General features: G+C 33.0%; 1 protein-coding gene across 1 annotated transcript; it reads right to left on the bottom strand.

Annotated features, from left to right (window-relative positions):
* Positions 1-603: 603 nt before the first annotated feature.
* LOC132294705 (cullin-1-like) lies at positions 604-14206 on the bottom strand. The gene is made up of 20 exons (XM_059792659.1): positions 14052-14206; positions 13405-13562; positions 13218-13317; positions 9272-9457; positions 9022-9069; positions 6164-6367; positions 5937-6050; positions 5647-5736; positions 5472-5552; positions 5286-5348; positions 4239-4274; positions 4074-4160; positions 3842-3991; positions 3702-3757; positions 3470-3590; positions 3227-3388; positions 2956-3099; positions 2661-2879; positions 2408-2575; positions 604-2321 (listed from the first exon to the last, which is right to left on the bottom strand). Exons 4-20 carry the CDS (start codon positions 9419-9421, stop codon positions 2220-2222), a joined length of 1995 nt encoding a protein of 664 aa, XP_059648642.1. The 5' UTR covers positions 9422-9457; positions 13218-13317; positions 13405-13562; positions 14052-14206; the 3' UTR covers positions 604-2219.
* Positions 14207-18412: the final 4206 nt, after the last annotated feature.

Below are 18412 nucleotides of genomic sequence, written 5' to 3'. Positions count from 1 at the left end.
ATTTGTGGATGGAATTTGCAGAGGGGTTTAGGAGTTCACGAATTAGCAACTCAGTTTATTCAAAATCAACAACGAAAAGATATCAAGAAGATGGCTAGAGTTATGTTTACTGCAACATTGTATTTCATATGGTGGGAAAGGAATAATCGTTTACATGATAAGCAAGAAAAAGAGGCTAAGGAGCTAGCTAAAAGTATACTATGGGAGGTTCTTGATGTGTTGAGGGTTAACCTACCAGACATTTTGTAATTTTCTGTTGCTTCTGGTCTAGGTAATTTTTGTACTTTTTAGGACTTGGTTTGTTTCCCTTACGAGGTGCCCTCATATGTTCCTATGTACTATTTTGTTCTATATTTATATACTCTTTTCATAAATAAATAAATAAAAAAAAACACTCATTTATGACCTCATACATCTCATCTTCATTAATTAAGGGTAGCTTTGACATTATATTTTTTTTAATTTATTGACTTCTGAATTTTTTAATTGTTAATTAACAAAAGGGGGTCTTATGGCAAAGTTAACCAAACTTGAGGGGAGGTTTAGACAATTTTTTTTTTCCACTAGTTTAATATGCGAGTAATAAAGGCAAACCTTGAGAAGTGTCAGAGCATTTAACTCATAAATAAAATAGAAATTTAATGTGTAAGTACATATTTTCAACATATAACATGGTTTAGAAAGGTAAAATGGGGTACCATTCAATGAGTTTGGCCATAAATGATGCATGACTCCTAAAGAATAAATTGATTTTTCTCCACCCAACATTCTTTAAATGATAGGTTGGTGGAGTAAATAAACTTATAGGAGAAATATTGAAAATTGAAAAAAAAAAATAAATAAATGAATGAAAAAGAAAATAAATAAATAAATAAATAGAGAAAAAAAAAATGACATCATATTAATACAACTCCTGCCAACTCATGTACTCATATCTTCACATTATATTCATAATAAAATTTAATTTGAGAAATTTAAATTTAAACTCAAAACATAATTTCCAATTTTAAATAATTTTAAAGAACTTTTCCTTTGAAAATAACTTTTGAATAAATAATATACTACGTATAATGAAAACTATGAATATAAAAATATAAGTTGAAAATAAAACCAATTTGGTATTCTTAATTTTGTCTTGGACGGAATTTTCATTCCGATCGCCAGAATCCAAGTTTGATTGTTAGAATCTTCATCGGAACCTCATCGAAATCTAGTTTCAAAAACTTTATTGAAACCTCGTTGGATTCTAAATTTGATCGCTAGAAGCTTTGTCGGCGTTTCACCGAAATCTCTCTCTTTTTCAAATTCTAGACTTGCTCTTCTAACTTTTTGGCACACCAGAATGGGCTCACCTCAAGCGAGAATGAACCTTGACCCCAAGGGCCATGCGTTACAATAAACCAATCAGCCCCGTCGACGATTGGACGGTCCAAATTGCTTGGTCATGTAACCTATTGACCAATCTATCGGTTATACAATCTTTAGGAAAGGAAAAATATATATATTACAAAATGAGAAATAATTTAATAATTTTTTTCTCTGCACTTACCCGAAGCTCTCTCTACATATAAAAATAAAATAAATAATTTTTTTTTACGTAAACCTATATATTCAAACTTCTGTCACAACCCGGACCTGAATCAAGAACGAAAATGTCACGACCCGGATCCATAGGACCTGAATCATGAACGAAAAAGAATGCAAACCGGATTCTTACTCAAGTCCCAAAACTAAGTCGGGTAAATTAGTCATTCCAAGACAAAGAAGGAGAGTAAGTTGACTCTAAACGACTCAAATGAAATTTAATCGGGTCGTCCCTACCAATTAAAAACATGCTATAAGGTTCTAGCGAGTGGGTAATGATTTCCCCACAAGTAGGCAAACTCGGATTAAGAGATTTTTTCATGACCACACCTCACTTTTGAATGTGATTGGAATTTCAAGACCATGTGGTTGGGATTTCAAGACCATGTGGTTGGAATTTCATGAATGGGACTGTACTATTGAAAATCGGACTTCAAGCCCTACAATTTGACCTAATTTAATGAGTAATAATCCTCACCTGACTTGAGGGCAAAATATACAAATTATCAAAAGCTCCCACGACGGAATAATTGGTGCTTTGTGCTCGGGCTTCCACCGTCGTAAGATTTTTTGAGCGAGCTAATTGCCTGGTAGCATTGCAGTAACAAATTCATCTGGGTTATCAGCTTGCCAAATCATGCCAAATACCTAAACATGTTCGGATTGTCCTTGTCTCTTTCTAGATAGTCTCGGGTGATTAGATATTCAATCCTCTTCTTGATTGCTTTAAAATCAGGCTGTGGATGGATTTTACTCCGTTGGGTTAAAAATGAGGAAAACAACGGCTGGGCATAATAGAATTGAGAAAATGAAGTGCTCTTACCTTGAACATCCGACTCAACTGCTCGACGCACTCCATAACCAACTGTTGGTGGCCCAGAACTTTGCGACTCTTCATGATGCGCACGATACAAGCATCAATGGCATAACGTCTGTCCTTGTCAACGTCTTCAATTACCTTTTTCTTCTCATCCACGGGAGGGAGTGGAATCTGCATTGGTAAACGGATTTTCATCATACATAATATCAGTAGAAAAAGAAGGAAAACTAACACAGCTGGAAAATAATCCCAATACCTTGATCCTTCGCATCTTGTCGGTGAATTTGGAGTTAAACTCAAAGTAATCCGTGGGAGAGATTGTTTTATTGTTCGGCTCTTTGTTAAGAATCTTATACTTGGCACATGACAGTGAATGGAGCAATCTAACAACGTCATCATCCGTTAAGTTTAACTGAGTGACGATTTCCTGATAACTCAGTCTATCCGATCCATTGAATAACAGAAGAACAGAAGCCTACAGAAAGAAAATGTCAAGACTCCAAGTTTGTGTCATTAGAATCGTGAAAAATAAACTTTCTTGAATGACTAACCTGGTAGGTTGTCATAATCATCTCAATAGTTTTGGTGTCGAATTTTCCGTTGATGTTGCAACTACCCAATGAAAATATCCATGTAAGTTTTCTGTGCTTTGTTTTTGTCTGATAGAATTCTTCGAAAACTTCGACGCACTTGACCTAAGAGAAAAGCAATATTGATTCAGTATGGATGAGTATTCTATTAAACATAAACTCCACAAGTTCACATTAGCAGGAGGAGTTCTAGATTTTAAAGGCCTCAGAATATAAAATTCTGAAAGTATACCATCTCTTCTGGGAGGTTCAGATCGAATGACTTGTAACTAGGCCAAAATCCAGTGGTCAGGACAGTAACAGTCAAGTCAATCCCGGGATTCGCATTGGCATTATTGCTGAGATATTCCTCGAAGTTCGATTGATTTTCTCGTGCCAATGTCAGATCTGTGACCTAGAAGATAGCAAAGCAATAAAAGAATATTCATAATTATCCCAAGTGTCCATAAAAACATCATCATCCAGGACAACTTACCATGCCCTCCATCTTTGAAGTGAGCTGACCACCACATTGCTGCTTCAACTTTGTCAGAATGCTTCTCTCATGCTCATCGTTGGCACTCTTGTCCCAGAGTAACCGCCGAGCAAGTTTTTTTCTGCCACCAATTGGAACATCAACTGAATTATCTATGAATGAATCGAATGATACAATAATTGCATTCCATAATGACTCACAATACACTAACCAAAAAAATTAGATAATCTACCTATAGAATTCAGCAAAAAGATCTTTATCGCATATGTAGGCAAGCAGCTTCACAACCTGAAGATTAAATACACATTAATTGTAACTTTCTACATCTTGCAAATAGGTCAATTGGAATACAAAAAAGAGTGAGCAGCACACCTTCTCAAGTGTCTCCTCAATGGCTTCATCACTCAATTTCTCACTTCCACCTTTTTTAAGAATATTATCACAAAATGTAGCTAGTAGTTCTGAACTCGAACTTCCAGCAACACCCTTGTTGCAGAAGACTTCAAAAGCCTCCTTGAGTGCCTATAAGAAAACACGAGATATTCTAAAGGGAAGAATTATAAGATGGAATAACTCAATCATGCAGTAAGTCTGTAGTTCAAACCTCGTGGAAAAGGGTATGATTCATAAAACAGTCATTTACGTATGTCAGGTACTTGTCATGTAGCTCAATTACTTTTCTAACGAAAACCTGAAGTTCCCACAGTTAGTTAGTTCCTGCACATGAAATGTACTGCCAAATTATGAAACTAAAGTATTATAAAATTACCTGTTCCTGCAAACCAACCACATCCTTTTTATCTGCCTGTAAGAAAATAAGTTCTTAGCATGAGAACCAGTTAACAAAATCAAATAGGTTGCTGCTAAGTCATGCATGAGGATATATGTTCTTCTCACAGAACAAAATTTTGTAAATGAAAAGCACAACCTTTGTAAGCAATAAACAGGCACAACATATTTGCAAAAGATATATGCAAGTTCACTAATAGGAAACCAATCAACCACAGGAAAAAAACAAATAAACAAAAAAATTAGTCGACACCAATTCAGTAAGATGGAAATGCATAATAAAAAAAATCAAGAAAACATTATCCCAAAAGCTTGGTTAACTATAAGAAACTTTATTGCATTATGAACAAACCAAAATGGGAATATCATGCGAATTAATAATTTTTTATAATCATACCAAAGTGGGAATATCATGCGAATTAATAATTTTTGAAATACAATTAATTATTGATAAGAAGAAGAAGAAGAAGAAGAAGAAGAAGAAATAAATTTTGATAAAAAAAAGTCACACCTCTTTGCTTCCAAGGTTATTAAGTAATATATTGTAAATTTATATTAAGGCTACAAAGAACCTCAGAGATCCAAGATACAAATGATTAACAATTTACTTGATAAAACAAAATTTGAGTAGCAAATACAGGGTATGATAATATCAACACCTACCAAATCAATGTTTCATCATATAGAAAATACCTAATTAAGAATACATAAGAAACAGGTAAATTCACTATATACACAGGATTTTGGCAAATGAAGAAAATGTTAGAATAGACAACTAAAATTGCAATGAGCTACACAACTACATCAAACAATTACATTCACTTTAAAGTTGCACATGTGGTACGGAAAATCTACATAGCCATTTAATTAATTAAATTCCACTTTATTCACTTCATTCACACAAAATAGAAGATAAATTGTTGTAACCTGCCCCAAGCCCAACAAAGTGACATTCCAATATCAGTGCGACTAACTGCAACTTATCAGAAGACTATGGGATCTGATATAGAACAATCAAGATACAGACCTTTTTGTTGCTTGCTGCATCTTCAGCTTGTTTAACCAATGTTGTACCTTCGGCTGTAACATGCTACATTAAGAAACACCAGTATATAATTTAATATGAAGGAGAGGAAGAAAGAAATAATAACAAAGGGACGCACATATTAAAGGTTCCCTATTCATCAAATGAACTTCAATTTAGACTACAAACCTGCTTAAATGTACTAGAAACAGGTTCTAAACCTCGAGGTAGTTTAGAAAAGAGCCTATACATCCTTGACAAGTCATCCACCTAAAACCAAATAAACGAAACCAGCAATAAACGTTACTTATTTGCAATTAAATAAACAGTAAACGCTTGAATATCACATGATCTGAGTGAGTACCTTGTCATCTCTAAGCAATGCGTGACATCCAGAGTGCGCTTTTTCAAGCACTTGGGTTGCATAGACGGACAACAACTCATGTTGAACTTTCTACAGAAACAAATGACAGAGGAATGATAACAACATGGATTATCCAATCTGATTTTAACATAAGAAAAAAACCATAAAATTCACTGATAAAAAATGACTGGCAAATTAGTTCAATATGCTATGACATCCTCCAATCTTTATAACTACCTGAAAATGAAGTCAGATTTCTAATAAATTATAAAAAAAATGTAGATGCTTACTTTCAACATATAATCTGGCCAAGAATCGGAACAAACCTCCAGCAACTTTAGCTCGCTACTAGAATGCAGATAATGAGAAACCCTGTCCTTCTCTCTTCTCAAACATTCCTCAGCCTGGAGTTTCAAAAATATGCTCAGAAATCATCTAAATTATCAAAAAGATGTTTCTTAAGCTAATGAGATAAAAAAATATAAAAATATAAAATAAAAAAAATGTAGATGCTTACTTTCAATATATAATCTGTACAAGAATCTTCCAAGATCCAGTTTGAAGCCTTCCTAGAATAGTAAGCAGCAGTATCTTCGAGCAGAGCCGCTTCAAAGTCATTCTCATAATAATCCATTTGCCCCATTCCGATCTCAACAAATATATCTAAAACATTCTTCAATAAAGCCCGGTCAATTTGCTCTCCCTCGCGCTCATGATCAATCTGGTTAGAAGATATTGTTGATTAACCTTAGCAGGAAACTTGGAAATAATGATGATGTTGCATACTTGCACGGGTGTTTCAGTGGATATAGTGATATACCAGTACCGATATATTTCAACATACCTTTCGGATCTATCATTATTAGAAAAAGTATATACTTATCAAATCTGCCTACTTCCAATTGAAAAAAATAAGAAATAACAATGAAAAAACTGTATAGAACATAGTTGTTGAGATTATATGATCCGATATTCAGATATTAATATTCTATTTGATCTAACCCTATTCATTACAAATTGCTAGGTAAATATTGTATTGTGAGGAGATTTAATGAATATAAATGCAAATCAAACAGGAATCACATGATCCACTATTTACAAAGTTCACGTGAGTGAGTAAGCTTGTTGCACCTACAACCAAGAAAACTAATTTTTTATTTACCTTTTTATTCCCATCCTAAATAAAAAGCGCTTAGGGCTTAGGGCTTTAGCCTTTAGGTTTAAAATCTACTATCCTTTATCTCTCCTCCATCATGTTTATTTTAGTGGGAGATCTCCACTCTCTTTGCCAATAATCGAGATACAAAGAACTTAATCTGTTTCTCTCTACAAGATTCCAAACTAAATATTGCTTTCTTTCTTTCAATTTTTTCTGCTTACCAAGGAAATCTTTCAATGCCAACTTTTTTAGAGTTTAAATTGTTTTGTGCTTTGATCTCTCAGGTGAGTATATTATTTACCATTGCACCTTTATTTTTCTGTTCTGTGTTTTTCTAAAAAATGGTTGCTAAGCGACAATATTAGTAAACTAATGATCGCGCATCGAATCCATATATGAACAACTGTAAGGGTGCTAATGCTATAATGCATTTAAACTGTAACTCTTCCTATAACATATATGGAGCAATTTAGTATAGAAGAAACATCAGTCAGTACGAAAATTTTCCATTTGTGTACGATGGTAACCAATTCAACTATTATGTATAAAACTTACACTGTGTTAGCGAGCTAATTGTAAATACTTAATTAACACTAAAAACATTATTGTGATGAATTAGGTGAGAATACTTTTAGTTAGAAATTTGTAAATTTGAAGGTATAATGTGTTCCACAAGGTTGGAGGTGTTCCCTACCTCATCGGATTCGTTCCACATGGGATATTGGATATGTTCTCTACCTATTGTTGAGTAAGTTGTTACATGTGAGGTTGGTTGTATTCCCAACCTAATGTACTAGAAAAGTTGGATTAATTGCTTACCTACAAAGTTGGATATGCTCCTTACCTGAGAGGTTGGATGTGCTCCTTACCTAAGATTTGGAGGCATTTCCTTATATAATGAACTAAAAAGAACAAATGTTAAACCATGCTTAAGGTTCATGAATTTAATCAAGAGAATTAACATATAAGATATTGAACGAGATTGTGAAGCTTATGAGTTAAGCACATAAATGTGATATTATATATTACACAATTGTTATTGAGTTATGGTATAAGTTTACTTGTTGAGCTATGATCTTGTTCAGCTCTGAGCTAACCCTTTTACTTAACATTCCAGTAAGGCGCCAGTGGAGCGGCTAATGTTCTTTAATTATTGTTTAGTTATTATTAAGTACCCCAGAGATTCATGTCGGAACACTTAAAGTAATGTTTTGATTTTATAATAATCAGTGTGGTTGACTTTGTAGGTCTTAAGTATTGATTTATGTACTCGGTTGGTCTATTATTGAGCTTACACTTCATTTAGATATTCTTGGTAATTTGTGCATAGTGGAACGTGGCATACCCATATTTGTCTTGGAATAAGATATCTCAATGTTTTAAAATTTAAAGGCATGACAGTTACTCAAGTGTGTTGACAACAATTGCCACGGAGCTGTAAACAAGCTACAACACCAAGATCTGTTCAATCAATCTGAGATTGATCTGAATAACTAGTCATTGGAGATCAAATCACTGGTTGGAGAAGCGGATTGTGGATCTGTATTGATGAGCAGACTATGAGAATGGAAACTCGATTATAGGTTTTGGTGGATTAGTCTGTGTGTCTCTTCTTGGGTTTGGGAACTAATAACCTAGTTGTAATAGGTTCCATGACCGTTTGGGTTTTCCATATAAAAGTCTCGGTGTCCTGATACATGTTTTTTACTGCTTTAATTTAATTGGTATAATAAGCATGATGAATTGATTTATCATCATCATCCTTGTCTTTATCGCAAACAAATAGGATCAACCGCATGAAATATCTCCTGTAACATTTAATCTTCCAAAGTAATTTTTAATTATTTCATTCCAAGTTAGTTTGGTAAGTCTCACTACAGACTTACCTTCTATGAAAACTAATTTTGCTTTTTTTCACTGGTGCATCTGCATGTCCATGTTGTGTGCAACTAATTTTCCTCGATGGATTGATTGAGCTACAATATTTAGTTATAATTTGACTCTAAAGTTTTGCTAATTTTAGTTAAGATTCAAGTAGCAGTTATTATCCTATTCACCCCTCTTATAGGTCTATATCACAGACCTTGCCCAACACTCTGTCAAAGGCTAGGGTGCCGGTCCTTACCTTATCAACTCCCTCTTTTTTAGCTGAACCGTAGAATAAAACAGAATATATGACTAGTGTGTGCAGTTGAAGCAATAGAAAGAAAACATACCAATGATATAACAGCATCTCTTACTTTCCCATTCAACTCCAGGTAGACCTGAATTCAAAATATATGTTACAATCATACTTCAACGATTATACCATAGAAGGAAACAGGACCACAAAAAGGAAAAGAGTAAAAGATAATGGACAGCTGCAATAGATTTCAAATCTCAAAAGGCACTAAATTAAAATCTATTAAACAAATAAGTTCAGATACAAAGATAACAAGATAATGAAAGGGTACAATCAATACATACTAGATCACGGAAGCATGTGAGTCCAACTTCATTAAGCGTTGGAAGCGACCTCCGAGCAATAAAATAGCGATCAAGATAACGGAAAAATTGAGAAAGCCACCTGACCATAATTTTATGATTTGACCACCTTTGCACAAGCTCCCTCAACATAAACTCATCATGTTTCTCTCTTAAGGAAGGTAATACCTGAATTAGAATAGAAAACAAATAAAGTTAATTGTAAGAACAAAAATAAAAACAAAAAATTATCTCTACAAGCTTCAAATAATAAGGAAGTAAATATTAGAAGTGAGAACTTACAAAAAAAATTAGTTTTGGTCCACTAGATAATGATGCATGTTCTACTAGATAATTTATACGCACTAAGAAAATTATTACTAGAATGCTTGTAATTGCAGGAAAAGCAACTTTTGCATGGGGCCATAGGGAATCCAGAAATTTCATTTTGGTGGAGGTTAAGTAAAAGGAATAAAAAGAAAAGGCCATCATCCAGTTGCAGTCCTGCCAAGGCAAGGTCCTGGGGAGGGGCTCAAAACAGACTTTTCCGTTTTCATTTTACAAAGTGGCTGCTCTGAGATTCAAACTCACGCTAATGGCGCCAATGCAAATGTTCCACTGGTTCAGGTAACAACCTTCAGAGGCCGAATATGAAATTATTTCGAACTAGCAGTATGAAGATAAATGTAAATAATATAGCCATAGCAACTTTAAAATAATTTAATAATAAATAAACAATAGAAGTTTATGTTCCAATGAATATTTAAGAAAAATAAGTAAAATCAAAAGTAATTGATAACCTTTAAAGTTTGTAAAAGGAGAAAAACAAAGTGAATACTAGCTAATATTTGAATTTGGATATTCTGACCTCTCTCTCAAAATGCAGGTTTCCAAGAGCAAGGCAACTCTTTTTTTTTTTTCTTTTCAGGTGTGGTGTAGCACACATTATGAAACTCACAACTCATAAGGGGGTGTACTTAATCCCCAAGTAGTTCAGGCCATGCTTCCACCTCATGTCAAATTTCATCTTTCAATAATGCCTATGGAAAATTCTAATGTAAAAAAAATCACAGAGGCAACTTGAGGAACACATAAAAAATCCCCTCATTATTATTGTAGAAGTAGAAGAGAGCATTCAACAATGTCAAGCTCTATACAATCAACTCAAGACCCCCAGCGGAAATACTATCATTCCTTTTCTCAGCACCTCAACCATCTTATTTCTGCCACCTGCAACTTGAACACCAACACCACCCCCACCATAGGAAAATGTTATATTGAGCAACTTTGGAGGCTGAAAGTTTTAACCAGACGAATGGGACAAGAGAAGAAAAGGAAAAGAAGACATCATGTGTAACCCACATGAATTATCTTGTGATTGTGTTTTGGTGGATCTGTGTAGCCCGCCTATTTAGTCGGCCTACATATGAAAAATCTTTTTGTTTACATTGGCAAGAAACTCACACCCATTTTTTTTTTCTTAGTTGGTACTCACACACCCATTTGCCATATGGGGACTTGAACCCTCACCATCGGAGATACCATTAGGCTACAAGGCCTTTGGTAAAATAAGTTCGTTGCGAAAATTGACCAACGGATTGTCTAAAGTACACATTTCCATTATCTTAAATTATTAAACTTTTACTAAATTTCTGGTTAGTATTTGTCTTCTTCCTGTTCTCCCAAAACCATTTAATTCTTATCATAATTCCCTATAGTTCATACATTTTTTTGTATTATTATTATAAATAATAATTCATTAAAGAGCACTCAAAGAGGAGGGCACCCAAAGAACTACACTAACCCCATTCTATCTCATTACAATATCTATACAATCACCAAATATATGAGACAAGGGTTTCAAGTAAACCTGCCCAAGAATTTCATCCGCTAATAAATGCACAAGGAAAAAGTCCCAATTTCAGTACTTAATGTAAGCACACTGCAACTAAAATTAGCTCTCTCCCAATTGTCTAATGAAATTTGTGAATTGCTTCTTCTATTTTGGAAAATATAAAGCAAAGTATTATAAAGGAAAAAGAGGTCAACTTCATTTCTACAAGAAGCATGGAAGGAAAATAACCAAGAAAAGAATTTAATTGCACTACAAGTAGGAGAGAGACATCAACACAAGAACCAGTGTCATATCTAGATCAGAAAATAACACAACAAGCATCGTTTCACAATTTCATATGTTTATTGCACGCCAGATACCAAAACTTACAAGTGCTTCCTTCTTACTTCTTGTATATATGAACTCTAGACTATCAGTTCATTCACGCTACATCTGGTTCAATTAAAATTTATTCACGCTACATCTGGTTCAGTTAAAATTCACTCACGCTATATCAGTGCCCAAAAACAAAAAGGACTGTATCTTTTTTCTGATAGTCAATAATCCATTTTTGAAGTTTGGATTGTAGTAATAGCCATGCATAGATCATCATCTAATACATGAATCAAGTTGTTAACTTCTGCCTTGTCTTAGTACATGAAAAGGGCATCAGAAGAGACCTTTCAAGCCAAAAGCCTACAAAGAAGATTTATATGCATGGAATTATGTATCCAAGACAAAATTTCATTTGTAACCTCAAAAAGAACAGAATTGAGATTTCCAATTAACTACTCCATAAGTAATTATACCTTCAATTCAAAATCCAGTAACAAAAGAGATGAGTCACTGAATCACTGAAACTGTTAACTCCAAAGGTAAAATTGATAATAAAAAATCAAGTATATATCTTCAATGGTATTAAAAGAGAATCGCTTTCCTGTAAAAAGAGAGGTTTCACAATTCTTTTCACCGAGCGTGATAACGTTTCCAAGTCATATTTGATTTTTCAAACCATCACTTAATCATTTGGTTTCTATGGTATATGAGAATGTATTCATTATGAAGTAACTCTGGTTCTACTCGTATACAAGTTCACACCTATCTAATTAAATGTAAGATATAAACAATGCTGTTGATTGCTATGACTTGCAAAACTGGAAGTTTACATGTGTGCACACATATATCTACCAGCCACTTACAGGAGATATCAAATGCACCAACACATCTAAAATAATCCTGTTTCGGTTGAAATATATATCTAGTTGAAGTTAAGTGATCCGCAGGACATCTTTGCCCCTTCTAGCCAAGCCAAACGTATCTTTAATATGGCAAGGGGCTCAAATACTTCCCAAATTTCATAATCAACATCCAATCATTGAGCAGAGGACTTGCTATTGACTAACTAAATTAAGTTTATGCAAAACCAAAGAACAAGTTGAGTTTAGTAATATAAGATGCATGATAGAAAGATAAATTTCTGATTTTTGTAATCAAGTGGCAATGCATTAGTAAAAAGTTCCTTCTCTTCTGTAGTCTTCGATACCCAATGAGAATATATGTCTCCTCAATTGACCACAACAGCATAACGTTATATATATATAAGATTAAAGTATCATTTGAGTTTTGACATATAAGTAAACTTATTCTCTATTTTGCCAAACCATTGTTTTGGTCAAATACCTTAGTTTTGTAACTAAATTCTCTTAGAGGAACTTGATGACAAGTCACAGATACCTGTTTTTATTTTTTTTCTCCTAACAACTAAGAAATTCTAATTTGATGAAAAAATTCTTACTGACCAACCCAAACCAAACAATAAATGATTGCCAACTGTAAAAGCACCAGTCAAAGAATAAGTTCATATCCCCCTCAAGTGCGGCACAAAACAAAACAACTTAATGCGATTTCACTCCTTACACAATCGCATAATACAATAACATCAACTTAATGTTGACTTCTACACCACTTCAAAGCTTGTAATACAAATATAAATTAGAGTAAGCAATTTATCATTGGGGATACTTCATTTTCGATAAGGAGACAACAAATAAGGTGTATATATCTGTGTATCAGAGTGCACCACAAGATAGATAAGATGGACAAAGTCTTCCTTACCGTTGATGTAATGTATTCCTCAAAAGACTCTTTGTATTTGTCATACAGCTGTTGAGCCTAATCGTGAGGGGGCTTTTGAGTACACATAGTATAGATAGTTCTGCACATAGAATTAAGGAAAATAACAACACACAATAATGGAACAATCACCTAAAATAGACAAACAAATGAAAAGACCAAAGGATACGAATAGAGCATCATATAGTCCTCTGAACTGAACTGTGTCTCAGGCAGTCCTTCTAGAATGTTCTTCAGCTTTATAATCCCTTTCTGAATAAAATCCCATCCCTGCTCTAAGTCAATCGTCTTCCCTTCGTTGTTCATCCTCATCTTTAAAACCAAAATCTGTGAATTACAAACATTATCAAAATCAAATACATTATCAAATCAACCAACGTAATGCCACTTCAATATTACCCATAATGCAACACCAAAACCCTAAAATATCAATATCAATATCAAATTCATCAAAAACTGCCATAAACCTTCGCAAGTGATTATAGAATCAAATTAAGAAAACGGAATCTTCATACTAAAGTCGCAATTTTGTAAACAGTAACAACGACAAAATAAAGCAAAACAAGAACTTCAGCCATAACGTGTAAACTATTACAGATACACAGCCGTAATGAGAAAAATACACGAAATCAACAAACAATAAGAAAAATCGATCCGGCAATCTGATCATAACTAACGAAGAACTAAACAAACAAGCAAATCGATTGGGTATCACACACACCCACACAAATATATATCTATATATGTATGTGTAAACTGTACACATGCATACATGTGTGTGTATGAATATGCAGAGAGAGAGAGAGAAAAAAAAACCTGATTTGAGAGAGAAAAGACTAAATGGAAACCCTAGAATCGATGAACGATCTTCAAAAGATAATTGATTGGAAAAAGGAGAGAGTTCGGTGAAAGGACTCTCTCAAACCTCTTACTGTGCTTTATATTAGTTTCGCAAAACCCATTTTATTTTTTTTTCGTTCTTCTGTTTTTCTACTCAAGTATTTTCTATTTTTCTAGTTACCAAATTTGAAAATTAATTCAGTCGGTCTATTTGACCATTATATTTATAATTACACATAATTGATTCTCATACCAAATTAAAAAAAAAAAACTCAATTTATTCTTTATTTCAAATTTTCTTAATACAATAAAATCATTTTTTTTAAAGAAATAAATAAATTAAGTTGTAACAAGCTAACGTAGCCAATAAAATACTCCGTAAGAGAATCTGTAGATTTTTTTTTATTATTGATAATTAATATATTTTTTATAGAGTTTTATCACTATAAGATATTTAAAAATTTATTTTTTCTATACCTTTCTTTAATTTTAAATTTTATTTATATTTTACAAAAATTTATTTATATTTTTTTCTATACCTTTGATTGGATTGAATGATTTGGAGGGATTTTGAAAGACAAAAAAATAAATGATAATTTTAGTGTTTGGATAGTTAGTGGAGGGAAAAGAAAAGAAATCATAAGTTATTCTCTAAAAAAAAGAAAATTGAGAGATTTGAAGAGAGAAAAAATTGAGAGATTTGGAGAAAGAATAGTGGATTAATTATAGTATTTTTATAATCTCAAAAATTATCTCAACAATTAGAACAAAAAAATTATTATGCGACTCATGGCCCAACTTATATCATAGCGATTCAAGTTTAAGGTTCAATTGCAATATGCGGCACAGCAAGCAAAAGCTTCCAAAGTGAGCTCTCTATCTTATTCTCCAAATCTGGCCATTGGTCCAACAAGAAATGAATGATCTAATACTTATTTCTTTGTCTCGTCTCAATCTATGATAATAAAATTGAAATTGTCCTCACAGTTTTAGGGTTTGTGTTCTTTTGAATCATACATATGTATATATATAAATACTTCTTTCTTTGTTTCATCTCAATCTATGAATGCGATGTCTCTTAAAAAAAAAAAATTGTTTGACAAATGGGTTTCTTGTTATTGTTATTTTCAATTTGTATTTCTGTTGTTTAAAATTTTTTAACTTGTCCTAATTTGTTTCATTGGCTCTATCTTCTATATTTCTCGGAGTGGATATATGTATGAGTTGTTTGGCAATGAATGAAAAAAAAAAAAAAAAAATTAATAAAAAAGAAAAAAGGTGTTGCAATTGCTTATTTGTATTAGTGAAAATGCTTTTATCACTAAAACTGTCATACAAATAATACGTTAGTCATTTGGTGATTCATTATATAAAGTAAATTTTCTAAATTTGTTTGGTAACAATTTTGTTTAAAATATTATTATTATTTAGTTTACTATATTATCCATATAACATGTGGCATTATTCAAATATAAATAATTTAACATATTTAATAAACATTAATTTTATTTGATATAAGATTTTTTTAATAATAAAATACAGATATTTACACATGATATTTAATGATAAAATTTAACGAAATAATATTTTACAATATAAATCCAAATCTGTGACCAAAAAAGCATGCTTCATATATATATATATATATATATATATATATATATATATATATATAAGATAAAGTACAATAAACCCCCCTTAACTGTTACCAAACTAGCATAAAACTCCTTTGAACTACAAATTGTGCAAAAAAAAAAAACCTAAACTATTCTATTTGGTTGTAGATTGCCACTTCGACAAGCTTTCAATCATAATTTTCTCACATGATGGTCACGCAACACATAATAAATAATTTAACGACAATAATACCCTTCTCAGGATCCCCCTCCCATTCGAAAAGCGCAGTTTGATTCATACCGAAAAAAGAAGTCAAGAAGTACAACATCACCTAGTCATAATAAAGCTTTAGCAAAGGTTGATGCACATAGTTTTTCCAAAAGAGTTGACCCCAACGTGAAACCAGTTGGTTCCACCAAGCCCTAAGGTAATTGAGAAAGTGAAGTTAGTGTAACGTCAAAGTGTCCATCATCCTCTTAAACGTAAACAAATCACTCATTTTTACCCTTATCATTTCACTTATAGCTTGAAGATTGAAGATTATGGAACAGGGCCCGTGCCTGCATATTTTAGGTGACCTAGCCCTACAGCTGGCACTACGAAGTCGAGAGCTACAGATCGACAAACCTCTGCCCTTATGAATATAAAATGAAGAAGAGGGTATTGAAGCCATTTCATGACCCGTATGATACATCGATATAGTTTGGTATATGTGATGCTCCTGTTAGTGGTTATATGCACGTATACCTATATGCAACCATGACCCACATGATACATCAGTGTAGTTTGGTATATGCATTGAAAGACGAATGTATCAAGAAGGCAAGTACTTAGTTACTTCACGCAAAATAATAGTATCCAAATCATGAACAAACAGTTAACCCGTGAGCAAGTAGGATACTTGCATATGTGTGTGTGTGTGTGTAATATTATATAAATTCAATAAGTTCAGTATGAAGCTCACACAAATTTGTACGGGATCAATTGTGCAAAGAGAGATATGTGATGGTAACAATGGCGGTCAGTGATGAAGAGTGATGAGTGATAAAGTCCCACCTAAAACACATTATTTACCTAAACGTTTTTTTATCTAGATGAACATGTAATTATTAGAATTAAAGAGAGATTAGATTGTCTAAGAGAATTTTGATATAACTTTTACGCAAAATGTAATTTCATAAGCTCCAATTTCTAGCTTCATCGAAATGCCATTTTTTTATTAAACCTCTATCCCCTAAACACTATTAAACACTATTTTTAAAATTGAGCGCGCTTTTAAATGTTGCAAACGCAATTCCAAACGGGGGTTGAATCTTTCCACAAGTCATCAATTGCTGCTTTATTCATGAATTTATATTTAGATTATGATTTATCCATCTTTTTGTTCCTTAATTTTGACCGTACACTAGAGTTCAATTATAATGTTCTCAAGTTTTAATTACAATTAACATTACAAAATAGTGTGGCAAAAAAGGAAAAATTCAAGGATTACTCAATTTAATTGAATTGAATATATTTATATTTCATATTAACTACTAAAATTGCTTGGATTGCAAGTATGACAATGGTTTTCAAGAACAATTTTCAGAGAATCAGAACTGAACAAAAACTAATAAAATTGCTTTGTTATTTCTGTTAACCCTAAAACCAATTTTGACGATCACCAAAACAATGATGTATTTTAGAGATAAGTGGAGTTACATTTAAACAAGCTCCCCCTATCATTATGCTCATTTGTACTTCATAGCAGGTAATTAAAGACAATTTAAGGTTGCAACTGGAAATAGGCATTTTTCATATAAGTCTCCCCCTATTTTTATGCATTGTATATAAAATTGACAAGTAGACATATCCAGAGAATTATATAGAGACTAACATTGATATTTAGAAAAATGAGTACAATAGTCTATCCAAGGTTAAAACAGTCTATCCAGAATAATCCCGTGTTAACAACTACAACTAGAAACACATCAACATAGTTTCAGCCAAAACACCACCAAAATAAACCAATTGTCAATCAAACATCAACTACATTTTCTCCCCCTTTTTGTCATCCTCAAAAAGAAAAACATAGCATAAAGAGGCAAAATAAAGACTGCAAAATAAGGAAAAGTAATGCAGAGAAAGCCTCAGTAGGGAGGAAGATCAGCAGCCATACGCAGTTCCTCGAGATTCTTTGGCCTTGGGTGGACCAGCCTTGAACGTGAACTTATGACTGGAGCAACCTTTGAGGTTGTAGGAACCTTCCTTCTTGCCCCCAGTAAAGTGAAGGCGATATGAGTTTGAGTTGTTATTTTGACAGATTTGGCGGAATCGACTCTCATCACATCATATTGTCTTTTGCCAGGAACGGATGCTTTGACCATGCTCCACATGATTGAACTTGCAGAGATGTTTGTACTACTTGACGAAGTTGTAACCTTCTTACCACCTTTTGTGGTGGTAATGATGTTATTCGTCACAACTGCGATGTCCTTTGGGGTACTCTTGCTCTTTGTCTAAATCTTGTTGGAAGTCATAGAATTTGATGATGAATTTGTTGAGGATTTGATGTAGGAGAAAGAGATGAGAGGCAGAGGATATCCCACTGGGCGTGCCAAAAATTTGTTCACACAAATTTTGTAGTCTGCAAATAAAGAACAAAATAGGGAGCAAATAGAATTTTATTAATTTATAAAAATTCGAGTACAATCCTCTGAGATATCCTTTACAAAATAAAG

This window comes from Cornus florida, unplaced genomic scaffold (assembly GCF_030987335.1).
Source record: "Cornus florida cultivar Cherokee Brave unplaced genomic scaffold, ASM3098733v1 CherokeeBrave_3.0.0_Hap2_Chr01, whole genome shotgun sequence".
In the NCBI taxonomy this organism is placed as follows: Eukaryota; Viridiplantae; Streptophyta; class Magnoliopsida; order Cornales; family Cornaceae; genus Cornus; species Cornus florida.
The sequence above is the reverse complement of the archived record's forward strand: the minus strand, read 5'-3'. Positions and strand labels throughout refer to the sequence as shown.

What these genes read in the sequence shown, in the direction of transcription:
- LOC132294705 (XM_059792659.1), bottom strand. Translation starts at nt 9,421, where the DNA reads ATGTTGAGGGAGCTTGTGCAAAGGTGGTCAAATCATAAAATTATGGTC. An exon ending in TCACATGCTTCCGTGATCTA is followed by an intron (nt 9,070 to 9,271) that starts GTATGTATTGAT and finishes TTTTGAATTCAG; the next exon opens with GTCTACCTGGAGTTGAATGG. An exon ending in ACAAGATGCGAAGGATCAAG is followed by an intron (nt 2,576 to 2,660) that starts GTATTGGGATTA and finishes TTACCAATGCAG; the next exon opens with ATTCCACTCCCTCCCGTGGA.